Source organism: Tursiops truncatus, chromosome 9, assembly GCF_011762595.2.
Source record: "Tursiops truncatus isolate mTurTru1 chromosome 9, mTurTru1.mat.Y, whole genome shotgun sequence".
In the NCBI taxonomy this organism is placed as follows: Eukaryota; Metazoa; Chordata; class Mammalia; order Artiodactyla; family Delphinidae; genus Tursiops; species Tursiops truncatus.
In genome coordinates, this window is record NC_047042.1 from 671,867 (window position 1) to 689,599 (window position 17,733).

General features: G+C 49.5%; 1 protein-coding gene across 10 annotated transcripts in view; it reads left to right on the forward strand.

Moving 5' to 3' along the window:
* Positions 1-4,307: 4,307 nt before the first annotated feature.
* Positions 4,308-17,733, forward strand: part of C9H7orf57 (chromosome 9 C7orf57 homolog) — a 37,083-nt gene continuing 23,657 nt past the window's right edge. The window contains exons 1-7 of one of the 10 annotated variants that reach the window (XM_033862750.2): positions 4,308-4,481; positions 4,691-4,882; positions 11,995-12,180; positions 13,926-14,034; positions 14,620-14,776; positions 15,819-15,916; positions 17,385-17,590. In XM_033862750.2, the coding sequence (XP_033718641.1) occupies positions 4,828-4,882; positions 11,995-12,180; positions 13,926-14,034; positions 14,620-14,776; positions 15,819-15,916; positions 17,385-17,590 (811 nt within the window). In that variant the 5' untranslated portion in view covers positions 4,308-4,481; positions 4,691-4,827. Of the gene's footprint in view, positions 4,482-4,521; positions 4,883-11,994; positions 12,181-13,925; positions 14,035-14,619; positions 14,777-15,192; positions 15,264-15,816; positions 15,917-17,384; positions 17,591-17,733 lie in introns of those variants that run through there. The other 9 variants (XM_033862751.2, XM_033862748.2, XM_033862749.2 and 6 more) reach the window with 9 other exon arrangements.

A 17,733-nucleotide genomic window follows, 5' to 3' on the forward strand; every position in this document is an offset into this window, starting at 1 on the left:
TGCACTGAACAGTTTACCCTGATGACCATCTTTATACTGAAAACAGTGTTCAATAAATAAGCACATGCTGAAGTTATTCTGAGTGTACGAGTACATCTGCAAGAATGCACAGCCAGAGGAAGAACTGCTAGGTCAAAGTCTCTGTGTGTTTGTAATTTTGTTAAATGTTGCCTTTGTCCTCTGCGGAGACTCTACCAGTTAAGTTTCCACTAGGAATTTATGAGATTTTCTCCTGTTCGCCAACATGGTGTTTTATCAACCTTTTTATCTTTGCCAGTTGAATGGCTTTTAAAAAACTGTACCTCAGGATAGTTTCCTTTTGCATTCTGATGAGTGAGTTTGAGCTTTCTTTTTCCCACATGATTAAGACCCAAATTCTCCTGGGTTCTGCTTTTTTTGTTTTGTTGACCTGTCTTTTCTTTGTTTCTTTTGCTTGGAAATTTATTTTTAAAATCATTATCATTCTTTCATTTATGTCTTTAAGTGTATACTTATTTCTTTAAGTGTGTACTCATTTTAAAACCCTTTTCAAACAACTGGATTAAAAATAAAATCTGGCTGGAGATCATTCATTTCCTGATTAGTCACCATCTTTCCATGGCCTGTTTCCTCAGTGACTTAGAGTTTTGGATGGCAGACTTATTTTGAGTGGGGAGTTTCCTAGTTTCACTCCCATCTCTGATCTTCCGTGTTTATTGGCACCCCATGACTTCCAGACTTGTTAAATTTTTTCTATTTGTATTTTGTCTATTGTTGTTATAAATTTGGAATAAGGAGGTACTTGAGACCACAACCCCAAATCTGATATTTTTCAGAAGACCCCAACATATACATATATATATATATATATATATATATATATATATATTTTTTTTTTTTTTTTTCGGTACGCGGGCCTCTCACTGTTGCGGGCTCTCCCATTGGGGAGCACAGGCTCCGGACGCGCAGGCTCAGCAGCCATGGCTCACGGGCCCAGCAGCTCTGCGGCATGTGGGATCTTCCCGGACCCGGGCACGAACCCGTGTCCCCTGCATTGGCAGGTGGACTCACAACCACTGCGCCACCAGGGAAGCCCCCCAACATATTTTTAAAAGCAGTATTGTGACACAGACCTTTCAGCCTCCTACCTGAAACTGGGTTTCCTTTCTTCTATGGAAACAAGTCAGAAAAACCTCATTTTAAATGGAATCAGAAAACTCCTGAAGGGGGAGCTCTCATGAAGTTGCCGGGAGGAAAAAGAGAGGTAAGAATTGCTGTAACAAGGCCTGTTAGTGTAGAATTGTCTTGGTCTCAACTTCTTATCCATGATAATAAGAACATTACTTTTCTTCTGGCACAAGGAGGGCATTCTTCAACATGGGAATTTCTTCTCCTGATTTTAAGGGAAGGAAGATCCCTCCCCACCCCAGTAACAATGCACTAACCACAACTTGCAGCCAACAAGAAACTGCCACAACCTGGAACTCTTGTTCTTTTCTAATGAACTTTTATTCAAAACAACCCTCCCCAATTTCCACCCAAAACCTAATAAAAACTGACCTTCCCTTTGTCTATTGGGACTTGCCTATGGTTCACCACAGTGTGGACAAAGAATGTCTCCTGCCATGTCAGTAAACAGGACATGTGGCCCTCAAAAGCCATCAGCCGCTGCAGTCTCATGCACTGTGCACCCTGAGGGGATCCAGAACAGAGAAAATCTGGACACTGGCCCTAGACAGCTGAGGTGCACATCAAAGGAATGATTTCAGGGAGCCCAGACTCTTGTATCCTCCAATACATACAAAAGTGCTAAATTCATTAACCTGAGATATCTGGTTTTCTTTAATTAACAGTAATCTTTCCATGTTCTGACTACCTGGTCTTTGTTGCAAAAACTCCTACATATTCTGGCTCCCCCCTTACCTTTTTTGGAGCAGTCCCTCAGAGCGATCTGAGAGGCTATCTTCTCTGCTTAAGTCCTCAGCAAGTCCACTGAATAAAACATAAATTTCGACTTTTAGGTTGTGCTTTTTTTTTTTTTCCAGTCGACAATAGCTTGTTTGTCCCAGATTGCAATTCCTCTGCTATTCCCAAATAAACTCAACCCTGCTTTTATAATTTGTCAATTATTTTATTTAAGATTACAGTTTCTTTGGTTCAGAAGGAATTCTGATTGGCCATAATCTATATTAACATTTCTCTTCCCCAGCCCTGCTTGGGCTGTGCCCTCTGAGACCCTTTCTTTTCAGGACCTTCCCAGCCCAGTTACTAGCTGTTCCCAGCTGAGCCAGGAGCAAGAGAAATATGCCATCCCTGCTAAAAGTTGGTGAGTGTTGAGGCTGGAAGTAAAAATTTGGGAGTCATCTCATATGGGGGGGGGTGGAGCTGGAGGAGATTGAATAACCAGTGAGTATGGATAGCACACAGAGATAGATGTCCAAAGACTGAGGTCTATGGCACTCCAAAATATAGATGCCAGGAAGAAATGTAGGATCCAGCGATGAAGACTAGCTTGCAGAATTAGCTTGCGAGTTATAGTGAAAACAGCAGAGTCCCAGGTCTTGGAAGGCAAGTAAAGAAGGTGTGCGGGACCACTTATCCAAGCAGTTGTAACTGTTAGTCTCCAGGTGCAACAGTTTCAAAGCTGTGAAAGCTATGGGAACTTCTGGTTCAGATGAATGATCCAAACATAGTTCTAAAAGCCAGTTCCTCCTGAAATCCTAAACATGATGCAAAGCCTTTGTCTTAGGCCATGATGAAGGCCACAGACTGGGTAATTTATAAACAGCAGGAATGCACTTCTCCCAGTTCTGGAGGCTGCAGCAGGTCTGGTGAGAACCTACTCCTGGTTCCCAGACACCATCCTCTCACTAACCCTAATCCCTGGGCAAACAATGCTGTGACTTATACAAAAGGAAGCCCTGTTATTCTTAGTGACAGTCTACGTGCCTCTACCTGCAGTGGAACAAACATTTGACATTGAAAAACAAAGTCTTGATTACTTTCAAGACTGGGCCAGCTGAGGATCCTGAAAATATTACATGAGAGCTGGATAAACCTCAGTTAGGGTTAATTCCCATCACAAGAGTTATCCTCTCGTTACCCAATTCATACATCACCTGTCTTCTGCTAGATTTCTAGGGCTTTACCTGTGTAGCAGAAGCAGCACCTTGTTTAATTCAAGTTGCCAAATGACCACCTTTAAAGACATTTTGATTTTTCTTTTTACTGCTAAAGAAAACCTTAGCTCCATACTACTGCCCGGGTGGTGGGAACCACAGGGTCTCCAGCGGCTAGTCCTCTCCATCATTCTGTCCGATGACCACGTTGTGGCCCCTGCTGCGGCCTCTGGGCTCACGGAGCAGAGTGGGGAGCACGACTCACAACAGAGACCGAATCCAGGTGGGACAAAAGTTCGCACTGAAGTCAAGCGTTGGGACTTTGAACACTGTTCCGAGGAAACACTACCAAAGACTTTTTTTTAAAGGATCTCTCAATTTCCAAACCAGAAATACTGAAAAAATAAAGTGTGTGGAAGACGTTTACATGGTAATTTTACTACTGATACACAGTTGGCAGAAATGGCTGTGTGCTGAGTTTTCCCAGGTACTTATTTGTCCTTTTTAAAAAATAATTAATATTTATTTTTGGCTGCGTTGGGTTTTCATTGCTGCGCATGGGCTTTCTCTAGTTGCAGCGTGGGCTTTCTCTAGTTGCAGAGGGCAGGGCTACTCTTCGTTGGGGTGCACGGGCTTCTCATTGCAGTGGCTTCTCTTGTTGTGGACCAGGGGCTCTAGGCATGCGGTCGTCAGTAGTTGTGGCTCGCGGGCTCTAGCGCGCAGGCTCAGTAGTTGTGACGCATGGGCTTAGTTGCTCCGCGGCATGTGGCATCTTCCTGGACCGGGGCTCGAACCCGTGTCCCCTGCATTGGCAGATGGCTTCTTAACCACTGCGCCACCAGGGAAGCCCTGTCCTCTTTTTTCTTAATGCATTAAATGAATGGGAGGTTGACAAGAAAATCTCTGTCGAATTTCTTGGACGTCAGGGAGGGGAAGGCGCACCAGAACTCTGAGGCCGGCCTCGTCCCCAGCACGCCCCATGCCTCGCCCCGCCAGCAGCGCGGCCTAGCCCAGGCCAGCACCGAGGCAACGCCTCTGTCAGCAGCGCAGTCACGTCCCCGCCACGCCCTGAGGCCTCGCCCGGCCAGCAGCGCGGCCACGCCCAGGCCAGCACCGAGGTGACGCACCGGCGCCGGGCAGTTGGTAGTAGGAGCCCGAGTTCTGCCCCTGGAGCTGACTGGCTGGCTGCGGCCCCTCACACTGCCCCGATTGGCTGCCGCTGCTCCCGCTGTGACCGCCGGTTGGCCCAGGCCGTTGCCCCGGCGACGCGGGTTGCTGTGGTTCCGCGCCGCGCTGGGAGTTTGGGGTTGGTCCCAGCCGCCCGCTGGAACAGAGTGGCCTCGGACGCTGCAGGTGGCAATCACCCAGACCCTAGGCCGGTAGGTGAGCGGGGTCAGACGGCCAGTGGGGTCCGGGCAGGGAGGGGGCCACCCGTCATCCGGGCCGGGGGCGGGGTACCTCGGGACCTGCTGTCTACTCGGCGTGTGTGTGCCCCTGCTGTATACCCTGCCTGGACGTGTCCCTGCTGTATACCCGTGTGGATGTGCCCCTGATGTATACCCTGCCTGGACTTGACCGCATGTCCCGAATAGTGAGACGCCTGCATACCTGTCAGGTGGAGGAGGACAGACAGAGCAGGAACGGGGACCCGGCCTCTGCAGCTCAACCCCCGCGTCGGTTCCTGGTTCACCCGAGAACAGAGAACAGCCGGTCCAGCGTGTCTCCCGGCATGAGGAACACGAGCAAGGAGCTGCACGGCGCCGCAAGCCGCTATGCTCCCTGCGGTGAGTGACCCGAAGAGAGGAAACCCGCGTTTGCTCTGCGGTTGGACTGGCTCGGCTGGACTGGCTCACACCAGCGGGGGCTGCCGGGAGGGGACAGGACAACACGGGGTACCCTCAGAGAAAGCTGCGCACTGCCCCTATGCCCCAGTGTGGAAGCAAGGCTTAAAGCGTAGCATGGGGGGGGGGGGGAAACTAGGTTTGTTAGTTTGCTTGTTTGTTTTTTTCCCTATATTCAACAAAAGAAAGCCAGGCTACCCACTGCTGTTGGAGCGCCTCAGTTTTTGGAGCAATAGCTTCTCTGAAAATTTCTCTGTAACAGCAACCCTGTGTGAGTCTCACAGGGGTCTCCCTGTATGTTGGCTTGGGCACTTTCATTTTCAGCTGCATCCCCATGTATTTCATTGATCACCTATCTCTTGCTCCTAATTTAGACCCCAACCAGGGTAACTATGTCTCCTGCTTTAAGCAGTGGGACACAGGAAACAAGCCTCTGGTGGAGGCTCCCACGGCACTGGGCTTCTCACTGTGAAACTGGCAGAAGGGAAGGAGGAAGACCTGGGTGCTGGAGTCTGATTTTGCCTTGATTTTTATGCTGCCCCATCTGGAGAAGGGCTGGAGAAGGAGGGAGGAGAAGAGAGCCCCAGAGCTCGGCTGGGAAAGGCAGGGTGAGGGCTGGCAGGGGGGCTGCGGGCAGAGGGACCAAGTGTGGTCTTCTTCACAGTCTCAACATGCTTCTTGCCTGGAGCTCTGCTGTGGCCACTATGGGTGGGTCCGTGGCTGTGCTGGGAATGGGGCAGGGGACAGGAGGCCTGGGTGTCCGTCTCCACGGTGGGCTCTCAGCCTGGGTCTGACGTCTCAGTGCCTTAGTGTGTGGCCTCTCCGTGTGAGCAGCGCAGAAGACGGCGACACTCGCCAGGTGCTCTGCTAAACACTGTCACACTAACACTGAACTTCAGAACAACCTGCCGAGGGGCCCTTAGCCCTGGTTTATAGGTGAGGAAGCCGAGGCTCAGAGTTTCAGGAGGCTGCCCTGTTCTCCAAGGCTGCGGCGGCCCAAAGGCAGGGCTCCAGAGCCCCGTGGGATGTGCCCTCAGACACCAGAGAGCTGCGGGGCTGAGTCCCTTTGCGGTCTCTCTGAGCCTGGCTCCTTATGGATGAAGCAAGCACGCGAGGGGGCAAGGGAGCCCGTAAAGGAATCTACATGGTAGTTAAGTGATCTGGCGCTGTACAAGTACTGATAATGTTTGAGGACAAGACAGTTCTCGTTCCTTTAACCCTGTGTGTGTGTGTGTGTGTGTGTGTGTGTGTGTGTGGTGACAGTTGGTTCACAGTGACTCGTGTGCTGGCTCTCTGAGCAGGGCACGCAGTGATAAACAGCAAGCTAGGTTAGAGCTCAGTGCCCGCCCAAAACTCCCAGTAATGAGAAGTAGAAGCCACTCTGTTCTCTGTGGATTAATTAGTAATCAAAACACAGAGAGGAAAAATAAAGCTGGAACCGAATGCCTTCCCTCTAAAGGAAAATATTTGAGCTGAATACAATCAGATAAGATGGTCCTACCCATCCTCCTAGCTCTTAAATTTCTTCTCTGTGAGCTTGGGCACACTTCTTTAAAGCTTTCCCAGGGGGTGGTTTCTCATTTTCAAAACTATAGTGTTTCCCCTATACTGTTCATCTAATTACTGTTCTTTAGATATATGAAAGATTTCCCATGAACGTTCATTGTTATGCAGTGAAGTAGCTTTAGTTCCAAGTACAGACTGGGTGGCTAACTTTTAGCTTCAGAGGACGGTGACTTCTTGTTCCTGGGATCCATGTGTGCTTGTGTAAAGGGTCTATTCAGCGCCGCCTTCCTGTGCTCCTACTGTACCAGTCGGGGTTCTCCGTAGCCCAGCGATGTGTGTGTGTGTGTGTGTGTGTGTGTGTGTGTGTGTGTGTGTGTGTGTGTGTGTGTGTGTGTGTGGAGAGAGAGAGAGAGAGAGAGGGAGGGAGATTGACTGGGAGATTCATTTATTTTAAGGAATTGACTCACACAGTTGTATAGCAGGCGGGTCCAAAATCTGCAGGCCGGAGACCCAGGGAAGGGCTGATGCTGCAGTCCTGAGTCCAAAGGCTGTCTGAGGGCTGAATTCCTTCCTCTTCAGGAGACCTCAGTCTTTTCTCCTAAATCATTGAACTGATGGCATCAGGCCCACCGACGTTAGGGAGACTTACCTGCTTTAGTCAGAGTCTATTGATTTGACTGTTAATCTCCTCTAAAAAGCACCTTCACAGTAACGTGCCGGACTAAACATCTGGGAACTGTGGCCTAGCTAAGGCGACACATAAAATTACCTTCACACCTGCCAGGAGCCAGTCCTATGTTAGACCCTGAATGCCATGCTTTCTTTTTTTTTTTTTCCTTTTTGGCAACGACGCACAGCTTGTGGGATTTTAGTTCCCCGACCAGGGATTGAACCTGGGCCCTCGTCAATGAGAGTTCAGAGTCCTAACCACTGGACTGCCAGGGAATTCCCTGAACGCCATGCATTTTTGACAGCTGGTTCCAGTAAGCTCGTAAATGCAAGAGTTACTTGTGCTATGATAGTGGCATCTTTCTTATCTCACACTCCTGGATTTTGTGTCCAAAGTTTTCAATCAGCTGGGATATTTGTTCTTATATTTGGACATGCGGTTAATCAGTTTCTGACACAAAGAGTCACCAGCACACCAAGAGCCCGAGTGTCCCAGGGTCTTCTCTCTGTGGAGCCATAAGTGGGCCTGATCACTACAGGTCCCTGGGCTTCTGCCCACACCTCTCGCTCCTGGCAGGGACCCTCACAGGTGGTCACAAAGCAGCCTGCAGGGCTGTGACTTGGGTGCCCACTGAGGGGGCCTCAGGGCTCTGACAAGGCCAGTTCAGCTCACACACACACCGCCACCCCCCCCCCCCCCCCCCGTGGCCACGCTGGGTGGGGCGGGGGATTCAGATCGATGGGGACGGAGGGCAGGGAGCAAGCTTGCCTTCATTCACCACCCCCGTTTGTCCTCCCACCCTCCTCTTCACGGGACCCTCTCCCCTAGAAATCCCACAGCTTTATCTACACTCACCGCGCTTCACCCTTGTGGGACCAGACTTGATGTTTCCATGGAAGCCACGCGCAGCCCACCCCTGCCAATCTGCGGCCCCAGACGCTTCCCACAGCATGAGGATGCCCGGGACAAAGCCCCGCCCCCCCTGCCCCGCCCCGTTCAGCCACCCTCCTGAGTGCTGCTCTCCTTTCCTGTCTGGTGACTCGTCCCGCTTTGGCCTCAAGCAAAAGGAAAGCGGTGGGGTTCAGATAACATTGTTTGCCAGTGAAGCCTCCCTGATGGCGGCACGCAGTCCTGCATCTTTCTGCTCCTGTCAAATTAGCAAACCTGTTCAGTTAGGCTCTTACTTCTGGTTCAGTGTTTGTTTGTTTTTCCAATTGGAGTATAGTTGATCCACAATATTGTGTTAGTTTCTGGTGTACAGCAAAGTGATTCACTTATAAATATATATCTATTCTTTTTCATATTCTTTTCCATTATAGGTAAATATTTAGTAGAGTTCCCTGTGCTATACAGTAGGTCATGATAGATTATCTATTTTATATATAGTAATGTATATATGTGAATCTCAACCGCCTAATTTATCCCTCCCACCCACCTTTCCTCTTTGGTAACCATAAGTTTGTTTTCTATGTTTGTGAGTCTATTTCTGTTTTGTAAATAAGCTCATTTGTATCTTTTTTTTAGATTCCACATATAAGTGATATATGTGGTATTTGTCTTTCTCTGTCTGACTCTGACTTACTTCACTTCATATGATAATCTCTAGGTCCATCCATGTTGCTGCAGATGGCATTATTTCATTCTTTTTTATGGCTGAGTAATATTCCATTGTATATATGTGCCACATCTTCTTTATCCATTCATCTGTTGATGGACATTTAGGTTGCTTCCATGTCCTGGCTATTGTAAATAGTGCTGCTTATGAACATAGGGGTGCCTGTATCTTTTTGAATTAGAGTTTTCATCTTTTCCGGATACATGCCCAAGAGTGGGATTGCAGGATCATATGGTAGCTCTATTTTAATTCTTTTAAGGAAACTCCATAGTGTTCTCCATAGTGGCTACACCAATATACATTCCCACCAACAGTGTAGATGGGTTCCCTTTTCTCCACACCCTCTCCAGCATTTATTATTTTTTAAATTAATTAATTAATTAATTTTTGGCTGCATTGGGTCTTTGTTGCTGTGCGTGGGCTTTCTCTAGTTTTGGTGAGCAGAGGCTACTCTTCGTTGTGGTATGTGGGCTTCTCATTGCAGTGGCTTCTCTTGTTGCAGAGCGCGGCTTCAGTAGTTGTGGCACGAGGGCTCAGTGGTTGTGGCTTGTGGGCTCTAGAACACAGGCTCAATAGTTGTGGCACATTGGCTTAGTTGTGGGATCTTCCTGGACCAGGGCTCGAACCCGTGTCCTCTGCACTGACAGGTGGATTCTTAACCACTGCACCACGAGGGCAGTCCCCAGCATTTATTATTTGTAGACTTTTTGATGATGGCTATTCTGACTGTTGTGAGGTGATAACTCATTGTAGTTTTGATTTGCATTTCTCTAATAATTAGTGATGTTGAGCATCTTTTCATTTGCCTGTTGGCCACCTGTGTGTCTTCTAAATGTTTATTTAGGTTTTCTGCCCATGTTTTGATTGGATTGTTTAGATTTTTGTTATTGAGTTGTATGAGCTGTTTGTATATTTTGGACATTAAGCCCTTGTCCATCACACAGTTTGCAAATATTTTCTCCCAGTCCATAGGTTGTCTTTTCGTTTTGCTTAGATTTCCTTTTCTATTCAAAAGCTTATAAGTTTGATTAGGTCCTGCTTGTTTATTTTCGCTTTTATTTCTATTGCCCTGGGAGACTGACGTAAGAAAATGTTGCTACGATTTATGTCAGAGAATGTTTTGCCTATGTTCTCTTCTAGGAGTTTTATGGCATCATGTCTTATATTTAAGTCTTTAAGCCATTTTGAGTTTATTTTTGTGTGTGTGAGAGAGAGTGTTCTAACTTCATTGATTTACATGTGGCTGTCCAACTTTCCCAACACCACTTGCTAAAGAGACTGTCTTTTCCTCATTGTATATTCTTGCCTCCTTTGTCACAGATTAATTGACCCTAGGTGTGTGGGTTTATTTCTGGGCTCTTTATTCTGTTCCACTGATCTGTAGGTCTGGTTTTGTGCCAATACCACACTGTTTTGATTACTGTAGCTTTGTAGTTTCGTCTGAAGTCTGGAACAGTTATGTCTCCAGCTTTTTCTTTTTCCTCAGGATTGCTTTGGCAATTCTGGGTCTTTTGTGGTCCTATATAAATTTTAGGATTATTTGTTCTAGTTCTGTGAAAAATGTCATGGGTAATTTGATAGGCATCATGTTAAAGCTGTAGATTGCTTTGGGTAGTATGGCCATTTTAACAATACAGTAAGTCCCCTACATACAAACAAGTTCCGTTCTGAGAGTCCAATTTGTTCATAAGTCCAACAAAGTTCGCCTATGTACCCAAATAACACAATCGGCTATACAGTACTGTATTGTAATAGGTTTATAATACTTTTAACACAAATAATACATAAAAAACAAACAAAAAGTAAAGAAAATATTTTTAATCATACAGTACAGTACCTTGAAAAGTACAGTACAACAGCTGGCATCCAGGGGCTGGCATCCAGTTAACAGGCAAGAAGAATTACTGACTGGAGGATGGAGAGGAGGTGGGAGATGGTAGAGCTGAAGGATCATGAGCAATAGGAGTTGGAGGGCAAGCTGCAATTTCACTCATGCCTGATGTTGATGGCACAGGTTCTGGTTCCTTGCTGGAACCAGATGCATGTTCACATCTTTGAAAGTGTGCAACTTAAAGGTTCATATGTAGGGAACTTACTGTATTAATTTTTCCAACCCAAGAGCATGGGATATCTTTCCATTTCTTTGAATCATCTTCAGTTTTCTTTATCAATGTTTTATAGTTCTCAGCATATAAGTCTTTTGCCTCCTTGGTCAGGTTTATTCCTAAGTTTTTTTTTTTTTTTGTCTTTTTGATGTGATTTTAAAAGGGATTTTTTTTTTTTTTTTACTTTCCCTTTCTGATATTTCATTGTTACTGTAAAGAAATGCAACAGATTTCTGTAATCTTGTATCCTGCTACCTGGTTGAATTCATTTATCAGTTCTAGTAGTTTTTGTGTGGTGTCTTTAGGGTTTTCTATATATAGTATCATTTCATCTGCATATAATGACAATTTTACTTCTTCCCTACCAATTTGAAAACTTTTTATTTCTTTTTCTTGTCTGATTGCTGTGGCTAGGACTTCTAATACTATGTTGAATAGAAGTGGTGAGAGTGGGCATCCTTGTCTTGTTCCAGAGTTTAGTGGGAAGGCTTTCAGCTTTTTACCATTGAGTATCATGCTGGCTGTGGGTTTGTCATAAATAGCTTTTATTATGTTGAGATATGGTCCCTCTGTGCCCACTTTGGTAAGAGTTTTTATCAAGATATCTCAGTGTTTTTAAAGTTCTAAGTTGATCAAATCTTGGCTAACATTTGGTCACATAGTCCAGAGGCTTGCCCACGTTTTAAGTGCTTTGGGATCTTTCAGGAATGTGTACTCCCGGAAATGCAGTCTAGTCCCAATTTATGGAGGATTGAAGGAGAAGAGAGAGAGAGCTGCACATGTAGGGAATTTGGATACCTCACTGGGAGGCTAAAAACCCCAGGGAAGGGCTCTGCTCTCACTGCTTTGGGACAGAGGGGCAGCCAGCAGCAGAGGGGCCAGCAGGCCTTCTAGAAGGTGCTTGTCATCTGCTGGGCGCCGTGGCTGCTGCTCGTGGCCTTTAGGGACTGTTAACTACATGACTGGCAGGGTTATGCCTCGGGTGACAGGCATTTACAAGAGGGCAGTTTCACCTGTGCTGATGCCCCATGTTGATGTCCTCTTCTGGTGTCCTGGGAGGGTGTGACGCCCTCCCTGGTGTAGTTATCTTCTGAGCAGTGGACCAAACCAGCCTGGATTCCGTAAGTAATGACCTGACCCTTGGCCTCCTCTTCCCTAGATTGGTATTACCACCTTCCTGTGAAGCAGTCTGAGAAAGCCGTGGATGCCCCGCCAGCGTCCCAGATCCCAGGCCTCAGTGACCTGAGGGCAGCCCCCAGTGGGCACACGCCCGGGGCACGAAGGTGCTTGGTGAAGGAAACGGACTCAGAGTACGTGAAGCTGGCGAAGCAAGGTGGCCAGCCCGGTAAGCACTGCAGGCTTGTGCTTTGTGGCAGGAGTGACACGGTCGTCTGGTCATTGTGTCCTCCCTGTAAAAATATGTGAAGTGTATGAGCTTTGCCCAAGGCCGTAGGAAGTCCAGGTCAATGGATACAGTTCAGGGTGCAGACTCTTCAGGGGCGTGCTGCCGTTTATGGGAAAGACCTACTAGGCTGTGAGTTCACCGAGCTGGGATTTTCCTTCTGAGTGACACCCCTGTGGTGACTCCCTGTCTAGCTGCAGTCTCTGTCTCTGCACTGCAGTCGCCCAGCTCAGGGCCACCCCTTCCCCAGTCGCCTGTGAAGCATCTTTGTTCCTGTTGCTCTGTCTCATCATCCCTCATCCTGTGTATTAATATCTTCTTGGTAATGGGAGGCCAGGGATGAGTGTCCATGGTGATGTTTATGAACACCACACTTTTACCCATGATGTAACTGAGAAAGGCCTGTTCAGCTGTGCTAATTAAAGTTGCTGGTCAAGTTAGGAGTCACAGCTATCTAGCACACCTTCTGGCTGGCCTTTGTGGTGAACGAGCCTGAGAAACGCTGACCTTTCTCTCTTTCTGACACCTGTTCCTGCTGTGGAGATTGTCACGGGGAGAGTGGGCGACATGGCAGAGGGCAGCACCTGGCTTTAATGGTCAAAAGCCCGGAACAGACCATGTGATTCACTGCGTGTAAAGCACAGAAGGTCCACCACCTCCCCACTCCCCAGCCACCAGTTAGGACATTAGTGGGACTGCTGGCAGAATCTGAACAAGATCTGTAAACTGGATAAAAGGATTGCATCACACTAATTTCCTGATTTTGATCACTACACTGTGATTATGTCATAACTGTCTCTGGAAGCCTCCCAAACGGTCCCCCAAACAGCAATGACAGTGACAATACTAATGGGGGGGGGGGAGAGAGAGAGAGAGAAAGAGCAATAAAGCAAATGGGAAACGAAACGCAGCATTTGAGGAATCTGGGTGAAGGGTTTAGGGGAATTCATACCATTTTTTGGACCTTTTGTCTAAGTCTGAAATATTTAAAAATGGAAAGTTCAAAAAAGAAAAAAGTTATACATGTCTTTCTAATAGTAAGAACAGTCGAACAGTCGATGCTGGCCGTCGCGCCCGCTTAGCAGGCAAGACTAGTCGCTCCTGCTTCCCCGCCTGACTGACCCCTGCCTGGGAAAAGCCCTCAAGCCGGGGGAGGGGGACGAAGACCTGGCAGCAAGTCGGGGGGTCGGCGGGAGCTAGAGCCTGAGCGCGTCTCTGACCCTCTCAGCCTGGCTCCAAGCGGGGCACCGGTTAACACTCCCCCTGCCCCCAGGATTTAGAGGGGCCGGTGCCCCGCTTCCCACCGGAAACCTGGAGGGGGCGGCTCACCCCAGAACTGCCGCGTGGGGGGTGGAGAGCAGACTGTCCTGGCCAGAGAGAGGAGCCAGGGCACAGCCCCCCGGGGGGCCCGAGGAGTTCTGTCCCCGCAGATACCGCCCTGGGGCAAGGACCCCTCCCCCTCCCCCCCAGAGACAGGGAGGAGGTGGCCTGCGGCGGGGCAGGGGTACAGGAGGGATGTCCTCTGGGGACCAGGCAGCACGAGCACTGGCGGGTGAGGACACCGCGGACACCCCGGCGTGCTGTCCCCGGCCCAGTGGAGTCCAGGAGGAGAGCCGGTCCCCTCGTCGCTGCGACCTGCCTGCTGGTAATGCGCAGGCCGCTCACAGCCGTGTCTTTTTGGCCTCGAGATCTGTTGAAGCACTTTGCCCCCGGGACCAGTAAGGGCTCCCCCGTGGCCTACTCCTTGCCAGACTGGTACGTCCACCACAGCCAGCCGCCGACGGCCGACCGGAGGCAGTGAGTATCCTGACCCCCGCGTTGCGGCCCCGCCCAGGCCTGCGTCCCCAGCCTCTGACCTCCGCGCCCGGCCTCTCCGCCCGCCGCCTACCTGCAGCCCACTGTCTCCGGGAGGCTGGGCGCCCTCTTCCGTCCCGTCCTTGCTGGGGGTCGGCTGGTTGCCCAGCTTCTCCCCGCCGCTGCATCCCGGAGGGCCCTTCCCTCTCCCCTCCCCTCCCCTCCCCCCTCCTCCCCCCTCCCCCTCCCCTCCCCTCCCCTCCCTCTCCCCCTCCCCCTCCCTCTCCCCCTCCCCTCCCCTCCCTCTCCCCTCCCCTCCCCTCCCTCTCCCCCTCCCCTCCCCTCCCTCTCCCCCTCCCCCTCCCCTCCCTCTCCCCCTCCCCCTTCCCCTCCCCCTCTTCTAAGGGCCTGGACTTTATCCTAGCAGAACCAGGAGCCCAGAAAGTGAGGGGGGTGTGGGTGGGCGGGGACTGGAGAAGGTCAGAGCTAGGTGCTGGGGCGGGGGGAGGGGGAAGGAGGGAGGCAGAGAGGGGAGGTCAGGAGGTGGCCCTAAGCCGCGGGCCGGGGCCCTTCCGTCCGTTTCTGCAGGGTCCCCGCTGCGTCCATACCGGATTACATGGTTTATGAAGAGTCTAACCGCGATCACGCCAGTGGCAACTACGAGTCCAGAAGGGGGCCCTTCGACTTTGACATGAAGACGGTTTGGCAAAGAGAGGCAGAGGAACTGGTAAAGGAGAAAAAAAAGGTGACTGGAGCCCCACTAGATGGCATGGTTTTGCTTGCCGCCCGGAGCACGCCCCGCGATGTGCTTGTCGGCAGGGTGTGTCCCGTGGCCCCGGGATCTGCATCTTAAGTTCGATCTGCTAAAAGGCCAGAGGCCACGGGAAATTAGCTTCCTTCTTCTCCTTATGAATGCGATCCTTGAGGTAAGATTGCCTTTTACTGAGTGTGTTTTAACCAGCTGACACTCATCTCTGGGAAAGTTGGCTGTCACTTCTCATCTGCCCAGATAGAAAGGACATTATCCAGTTTCTGAACAAGCCCGTTCTGTTTAAGGGTTTAAGTTAAAATTCCCCGGAATACTCTGTACGGACAAGAAGGGAAGAGGAGACGCTGCTTTTCTTCTGTGCAAACCCTGGGTATTTCTATTTGACCTTGAAGGAGCACGGACTGCAGGGCACACACTTTCAAGGCATTTCTGTTTCAAAGGCACCCTGTGAAGGCCATCTCGGGTCAGTGGCTTTCTGGTGGCGGTGTCTCGGTTCATGGGGCTGGCGTGGCTCCTGGGACGTGGGGATCTGTGGGTGAACTGGTGACGTTCATGTTAAAACCGGCAGTGGGTCCTGACGATGAGCAAGGTTGGCCGCCCTCCCCCCGCACGACAGGGGAGCGGCCTCGCTGGCTGGCAGGTTCCTCGCCTGACCCCAGCCCGCTTCGCAGTGTCTGCTTGGAAGAGAAACCCTGGAAGTTTATTCCGGGGCTCGCAGAGTTGAGCACTGTGCAGTGTCAGCTGCGTGCAGCGGGCCGGCTGTCTGTCCTCAAGACACCCTGTCCCAGCCCTGAGCCTGGCTCTGGGGGGTTGGCATGTTCAGTGAACGGGCTGCTCCTGGTGACACTTCCCAGCAATAAACAGAGGCTTCGGATGCTAACCAGGGTCACGGTGTCCATGCCCTATAAAAGGCTGGATGCTGTACTGCCGCCAAACCATTGACAGAGCCATGCAGGGGCTGAGAAAGTGCAGGGAACAAACCCTTCTAAGTCAGGGTATCGTGTGTCTCTCTGTACAGGTGAGGCTACCAGCCATCAAGTCCAAGTATCCGAGCAAAGCCGGGACCCCGCTTGGCCCCAAAGACCCTGCAGGAAGCAAACTATCCTTTCCCCCCATGTAAGTGCACAGGCTGCGCCAGCGTGGTCTGGATTCGGTTTGGGTTTGGTCTTTGGTCCAAGTGACAACAGTGACAACCATGGCTCCAATACACGATGCTGATGCCGGCCTAACAGTATTCGCTTCCCAGCAGCAGGTTGTGGTGATGTGACTTCAATGGCACAGCTTCCCATGGCCTGGCCCTGTCTACTGGCCTCCTCTTCCATTTTCCCTTCCCTCTGGGTGCCCCCTGGGCCCCTGTGGACCCATCCTCCCCCGCCCTGAGCGCTGAGCTGAGCTCTCTCCTCTGTCAGCCTGTGTCACCCAAGCTCACCCTATAAACTTGGGGCCACACGTGTGTGCTACTCAGTCCTGACATTCTCTGTCCCCAAGGCCTGGACCCTGGGGTCTGCGCCTGGTGAGTCCTTGGCTCTGCATTCAGCTGGAACATCTGTCAGGCGCCCTGACACTTCATTACTCGCCCAGCTGGAGCGGGGGTCCCCGAGGCCTTCTGTTTCTCTTCCCGTCCCCAGAATCTCACTGTAGTGCTAGAATTAATGCCGTTAATTGTCTGACTACTTCTTACAATTGCTTCTCCTCTAGTGAGGCTGGGGGAGGAGCAATCAATCAGTTACATTGTGTGACAAATGCCATGAAAGCACCACACTCAGACTGGGAGGGCAAAAAAATTATATCTATCTATCATCCATCATCTATCTATCTATCTATCTATATCTGTATACCTCTATGTCTTTCTATCTATATCCATCTATATTTCTATATCTACCTATCTATCTATATCTATATATCTATATCTATCTATCTATCTATCTATCTATATATATATAGAGAGAGAGAGAGAGCCCGCCAGAGCCATTAGGAAGACTCTTGACAACAGAGTGATTTACAAGTAAGAAACCCAAAGGTTGGAGGGCACAGGTGATATGCGTCACCTGTTTTACATCTGATCTCCCCGCCTCTCCTAATGGAGGTTATGATAAGGTCTGCAACGATGTAAATGACAGAAGACAGAAGTGTGTAAAGAAGCAGCAGATAATCTTTAACATGAACAGGGAAGAACTAATTAAGAAAGTAACAATTTGTTTGAAAGTGGTAGAGTCTGAGTCACTCACCCCTCCCCAGGGAAGGGGCAGTTCTTTCAGAAGAAGGCATCCCTGGAAAATGCTGGAATTCTTCTTCTCTTTGGCTGTTCTGAAGAAAGGTTTTGGAAACTGAACTAAGTGTGCGCTCACTGTGTACAAGGATGCTTGGAGGTTACTTCCTTATGCTTAAAAGTGGAGAGAGATTGAGAAAGAGAGATAGAGGGAGAGAGGGAGAAGCATCTCTGTTGTGTCTTCAGGGACAGTAACGCATCTAATTTACCATCAGTATGTTCGCTGAGAACGCTTCTGGATTACCCTTTGTACTTAAGTACTTAATTTTTTCTTAATCACCTTTGTACTTAAGTACTTAATTTTTTCTTTTTGAGGCCTGGTCAAAAAAACAGTTCACCCACAAACGTTTCCAAACTTATTAGCAATGGATATAACGCTGAGTGGTTACAGCAGCAAGCAGACCGAGACAAGAGGACCCTGCAGACATCCAAGGCCTCTGCTTCGTCTCTGTCCCAGTCTCCGTGGGACGCCGAGCCGCCCCCAGACCCGGAGGCTCTGGAAGGCGCCAAGGAAGGCCCAGGTGAAGTGCACGGCCCCTGAGACCCCTTGTCTCATTACCTATATCATAATGAGTGATCTAAAAACCGCATAAAAATCCTGCAGAGTTATTGAGGTTACAGTTACACATGAGGATAATATATATTGTGCTTCTTTCCTCTTTAT